This window comes from Ruditapes philippinarum, unplaced genomic scaffold (genome assembly GCF_026571515.1).
Source record: "Ruditapes philippinarum isolate M1 unplaced genomic scaffold, ASM2657151v2 ctg2319_1_1_1_1, whole genome shotgun sequence".
Lineage (NCBI taxonomy): Eukaryota > Metazoa > Mollusca > Bivalvia > Venerida > Veneridae > Ruditapes > Ruditapes philippinarum.
Genome location: NW_026851975.1, coordinates 53,342 through 60,000, shown reverse-complemented (window position 1 = coordinate 60,000; position 6,659 = coordinate 53,342). Strand labels below are relative to the sequence as shown.

The 6,659-nt window shown below is 33.4% G+C and overlaps 1 protein-coding gene across 2 annotated transcripts in view; it reads left to right on the top strand.

Annotated features, from left to right (window-relative positions):
* LOC132744430 (uncharacterized) overlaps positions 1 to 6,659 on the top strand; it is a 54,661-nt gene that overhangs the window by 20,289 nt on the left and 27,713 nt on the right. For both annotated transcript variants that reach the window (XM_060733144.1, XM_060733151.1), the window contains exon 2: positions 1,818 to 1,943. In XM_060733144.1, the coding sequence (XP_060589127.1) occupies positions 1,818 to 1,943 (126 nt within the window). The remainder of the gene's footprint in view (positions 1 to 1,817; positions 1,944 to 6,659) is intronic.

Sequence of the window (6,659 nt, the reverse complement as noted above, 5' to 3'; positions counted from 1 at the left end):
CTATGGTAGTTTAAATAGTAAGGCTTTTTTTAAGAAAACAACAAAAACAACAACAACAACAACAACATTTTGCTACTTTTGTGACACGCAATTTTCTTTCTTCTAGTGATAAGCAGTGAACAGTCATGCTCTTTTAAAACCATTATACATGAATACACGTTATGAGACTCACGTTTGTGCTTTGTAAACTTAAGAAGGAAATGATATTTGTTTCAGAGGAGTAATGTGCCTTTAACGTATATGATAGAAATACTAGTACATTGTATATAAATACATTATGCAATGATATCATATAAAAAGTACATTTAATAAGCAAAGTCACGCGTTTCAAATTCGATATGGTAATTTATTTGAATGGCGAAAAAAAATCTTCTATAGAAACCAATTATCATGATAAATTTAGCATCGATCTAGTTTAATTTGATTCCTCGTAATTCTCGTTTATTATTGATGATTGATTTTGTAATATAATGTAGGAGTTATTTTGAATATTTTATTTAATCCTATTATAAGGTAAGGCATAAATTGCGGTATCGACTTTTAAGTTTAGCTGTTAATCTGTGTAATTATTCATAAATACTCGCAGTTTAAGTGCGGGAACTATTCAAGGAATTTGTTTTGCTGCAAAATGCAGAAAAGAACTAAGAAGTTCAAAAGTTTTACATTACGCCTATCCCCCTTTTGTAGACATTAATAAAACACATAACGAATGGTTATCATAATAATAACAATGATAAATTATGGGCCTAAAATGCGGATGCGGTTTAAGCGAACTATTTCAAAATAGAATTTAATTTACTTTAAAAAGGAAAACGATTTTTTTCAAAGTATGACTGAAAATATTTAGAAAATGTTTTCCGCCTTTTGTTCACCATAAACAGAATATTTTATAGTAAATCAGTCACACCCAGGGCAAAATTCCGGACTCTTAAAGCTCTGCCTATCCTGTATTGGTTCTGATATACGAGACTACTATGTGAGCCGTGTCATGACAAAACCAACATAATGGGTTTGCGACCAGCATGGATCCAGACCAGCCTGTGCATCCGCGCAGTCTGATCAGGATCCATGCTGTTCGCTATCAGTTTCTCTACTTGTTATAGGGTTTGTAAGCGAACAGCATGGATCCTGATCAGACTGAGCGGATGTGCAGGCTGGTCTGGATCCATGCTGGTCGCAAACCCATTATGTTGGTTTTGTCATGGAGCGGCTCATGTGATCTACATGTAACATGTGTATTATAATATAAAGAATCTCCGTAACTTATTAATATTTGACCTCCTTAAACTATCACATTCTTGACCTTTTATTGAATTTGTAAGATGACCGCCATTACAGGGATTTTTTGGATTATTTTATAGCCGATATTCGGTCATATTCCCAAATGAAAATAGTACAGCATTTTCCCAATACACAGGAAAATATTCCCAATTAAAAGTAACAAATTAAAAATATTGAATCACAAATTCTAAAAGCTTTGAAAATAAGGGCTTCTTCACTGTTACGGTGCTTTAATGTTTGAAGATGCCATCCTAGACAGGGCTTCTTCACTGTTATGGTGCTTAAATGTTTGAAGATGCCATCCTAGTCAGTGCTTTGTTGCATTCATTTAATCACTGCAAAATTAAAGTCATGTTTTTTTTTCCTTCAAATTTTTAATAAAACATCACTGAAATTCACAATTCCATGGGTATGGGTCATGTTTCCTAAATCTTAGATAAAACTCTGCATTATCAATACTGGCATGTGATTAATTGTGGGTTTATTTTCTTGTATGCTATTTGGTTCATATTACACGACTTTTTGTCTGTTTTCAGCAAATCCAGGAGTTTGTCCCGTACCAGTGGGGGCCGGTACCTGTGTCGAACAATGCTCAAACGATACCACGTGTCAGGAACACGAGAAATGTTGTTACAACGGGTGTGGCCACGTGTGCATGGCAGGTAAGCTAATACATGTATATATACACATTTAGTGTTACAAGAGCCCCTCCCCCCCCCCCCCCCCCCCGAGTGTGAGTGTAAACAGTTCTTTTTGCATGGTCAAAGTCCTGAAGTGGTATTACTGTTAAAACCACACACTTCTGTATTTCAATGAAGGGCAATTCATTTTGACCAATGACCTTGACATTGCTCATAGCAATCTATGCTTTAATATAACTAGTTTCAAATTCCGACATCTTTAAATGAATTAAGTTGAAGTAAGATGTGTATATATAACGCATAAATTGTTTCCATGAGTAAATAAAATACGTGAAATTTCTTACCCATGTTAAGACACATCTAAACGTATGGAAAAACCTTGCACTTCAAAAGATATATACCGGTGTATCAACAAATTTTATTTTTAGCCTATGTTATGATTTTTGTGTTACACATGTCAATTTGAAATTGAATGCAATTAAAGGATGTATATTGCAAATATATAAGGTAGTTTTGTCGGTTTACAATAAAATTGATTTGTTTATACCACAACACGCATTCAGGTTGCAATAAATTTAATATTCATGCAAAAAAAAAAGATGCATGTTGCGTGCAGGAATGCATTTATATATAACTCGTGTACACTGTTACGTACAACGCACTTGCTTATATTTTACTTAAGAAAACAATCGTTAAATTTCGGTCATTTCCGTTATACTCCGGCAAAGGGTTTCCGAATCATAGGGAAAGATGGGAAACACATTTATATAGCATTTAATATGATAATATAATACTAAGTGAACTGTTTGGGTATACTTTTCACTTCTCTTGTTTATTCCACGATATATTATTTTTCTTAAGTCTTGGAGATTACCTAGTATAATAAGAACAGATAGGAATATTTAATGTGTTAGGAAAATTGAGTTTGTAACAAAACAGAACTGGATTAGTTGCAAATGATACTGGTTAACAAAACGGTGTTTTTTGCAACAAAACAATTTTATTGAAGTGTATATGAAGCTATATCTGATGAAATATATTTTTTTATAGAAAAATATATCAACAGTGCAGTTATATTGGATCCATAATCTTATGATAAATTCTCGAAAGAGTTGAAACATAAAATGTCTATGAATATTGTACGTAAACAGAATATAAAAGTTCCTAATAAAATATCATTCCGCTGTTTCTTCGTTTAGTAATGATTTCGTGCACGTGCGAACGTGCTATTGGCTTTTACTATTGGCTTGTACTATTGGCTTGTACGGCAATTTACTTCCATATTTACTTTTTGCAAGCATTTTGGAAGTATGCCTTTTTAAAATTCAAACAAGTATTTATCTGTTTAGTGATATTTTATAAAACCTGGAAGTATCTAATCCCGAGGAATATTTAAGTCATCTTGAAAGATTCAATATTATATATTTATATACAATTGCCTGCATGTGCGCTTGTTTCATTTCAACGTTGGAATGCTATTCAAAATGTTAATTTACTTATATAGATGTTTTAGTGCGTGTAGGTCTAAATGTATGTGGTGAAAGTCAAACAATCAACTTATCTTTGAAAGCACACAGCGCCTGTTTTTAGCGGTTTCAGGCTGATGCTTTTAGATAATAATTGAGTTGTATATCTGGTTAAAGCACGACTGTCATTAATCTTTGGTATATAAATTGGAAATGGGTACCAAGTGGGGATTGTCATGTGTTTTTTTTTGTATGATGAAAACGCGTGACATGTCGACCACACAAAGGCTGTATTGTCACTTTTGGTGACCGTCCTGGCTCAGGTCCTTGACTTAAGAGACTACAAAGGCTGTACTGACATTTTTGGTAACAGTCCTGATTCTTGTTATTGGCTTAAGAGACTGAGCTGGAGTCCATTGCTCGAGAACTATGCAGGTTCGAGTGTCATTCACAACGTTGAAATAATTCACACATGGCAGCCATTCTGCTGATGTATGGTGTGTCGCCAGCATTGGAAACTGTGCTAGTTCACATCCGTGGCTTTAAAGTCTGAACTTCAATCCATTGCACGTGAATTGTGTAATCAAAACGTTGATTTACCGGATATTTCATGTAAGAAGACATTCAAATGTATATATGTGCATCACAGATTCTTTTAGTACGCCACAGCCTGCCCTTGCCTTAAACCTAGCTTGCTTAATTTCTTATTACCTTCTTTGACCTTGAAAAGTAACACCTTTATTTTAATATCCTTACATAAAACTAAATTACAATTCACTGGCAACATATATTTCGCGACATAGTGCGGGAATAGATATCATTGTTTTTTCAAAAGTTGTCTCCCTTTTATAAAAATCTTGTAAAATCGGGTAAAAGCTATCCCCCCTTACTTAATCATCTTCATTTGTACCTGATAATTGCTAAAAGCACGAAACAGTTCAGTAGTGCACTAAAACATGAAACGTCGATTCCTTTATCGTTTATATATATTTCGTATTTATTTATAGATTTGTTAAAGCTTGCCGCTTGTAACTCTATATATGCACTGTTTTTTAAGTGTTGCCTAATTAGTCGTTGACATTATTGACATCTTTAGTAAACAGCTATATCAGAAAACTGCACACGCAAAAGGTTCTGTTAAACTTATTGATTTGAACGTTATAAGTGTGCTACAATCGATTAAGTCTATCAGAACCGCCTAGATCTCTGGCGGTGCTCAATATTTGCAGAATGAATATCAATATATAAATGATTTTATGATGTATCTATCACAATTTTCTTGGAACTGCTTTTTTATGGACAAAGATCGAGCGAGAAACATTATTTAAATGACTTTTGCAAAATTTGAGGTGATATGTTAAATATTCTTTTTGCACGATGGTTTAGGTCCGTCCGTCCGGCGTGGATTTTAAGTGTTCGCGTGACGTGTTATTCTTGGAGACATAAGGCCACACTTTGGTCAGCACTTAACCTGTATTGACAACCTTGGACATCCATGGCGGAGTGGTTAATGTAGTTGACCTCAAATATATTGTTCGCTAACCTCTGTTAGCTCGAATTTTCCCAGTAAGTGTGAGGATACTATCCATCTAGCTAACGGTGGTCGAGTTTAAATATGCACCCGTTCAAACGAAAAAGCACTTGCAGGTGCGTCTGGGGTTTTCCTTCATCTGTAAAAAAAACTTGAAAGTCGCTACTGAAACACATGATAGATCTGACCATCAAAAACAAACAAATCAAATCACATTATATATACATAGTGTATTTCATTTTCAATGTAATCATAGATCGGTACTATTTACAAATATTATATATGGGTTGCTAAATGGTACGAAGAAATAACTAATATATTATCACTTTTTTATCAAACTATAAACCATTTTCCTGTAATATTAGAATATAAAAATATAAAACGGTCTCGATTTAGATTTTTATCTTTAAAGATATTGTCTTGTTAATGTATATATTATGTATATAATAGGATGATTGATCGGATTTTTATATATTGAGACTACAACGACATTTCACTTTTATTATTCGTTCGTTTTTTTGTTGTTGTTGGCGCGATCTGTATATACAAGCTTTACAAATGATTTTTATTAATCATGGCGATATTTTTGGGGCTTTTTAGTAATAAGTGTTCGTCGTCTACATTATATGTATAAATAGGCTTCATTTTTGTAATACAATTTATTAATGAAGTCATGGTGGGAAAAAAAAGTATTCTACCTACTTAAACTAGAAGGTACACATATTGTGTAAAAATTGATGTGGTATTCTCATATATATCAGTGAATTACTTAGCCGAATTTACCTGTAGTCAATTATGGGACACGGTGACATGTGTAAGTTAAAGACCCACTTCGACACAACATAAGTAGTTTTCGACAGGACATAAAGCTCCGCACCAACCTTAAGTCCTTATATATTTATATTCCATATGGGACACGTATGATGTGAGAGGCCCACATCGACATTAGATAAATAACTGACAATATAGCAATATGCATAAGAACGAACGAATGAATGCGCATTTTAGTTTTGCCTATCAGTCAAAGACAGTAACATGTACACAACCTCAGCTCTGACAGGTGTATTCTTTAAATTTGGACAGTCTATTCATTTGAAGGTGTTTGATTTGCTTTAAATTAGTAAAAATCAGACTGTGTGATTCTGTTTATGTCTGGCATGCTTGACAAAAGGTACTATTCCCATAAAATTTATGTTTTTATAAGCATGAAAGTTATGAAAACACAGTTGAACTGTTTTCCTCCTTACCTGCTTACAAATGAACCGTTTTAGTTTGTAATTTAAAAGCAAAAGAAGAATGTAGCTCTATATTAATTACTGCTGATATCTAAGAATAGCTTGATATGTCATTCATAGCAAGGAAAGAATTGTTTGGTGTGGTAGGTTTTTAGTAAGAGCACCGGCGTGTCGGTACATGCACGTACCCATGCAGATGACCAATTAGATATAAGTACGTATTTTATGACCAATTCAAGTCATGCAACCTTGCCCTTATCCATTTATACCTATTAAATACTTCAACGCCCTGTTTTTATAAAGAAATAGCACCAATCCTAAATAATACAATACATTTTCAATAATACTTTTCATTCAATCATTTCGTTTACTAATATATTTAAAATGTGTATATACCCGTTTTATGCGACATTCTCTAAAAAAAAAGTTGTAAAAATAATTAGACTAAAATATTTGCGGTTAGATTATTGAACTGATATCGTTGTCGTCACGATCTGAAGATTTC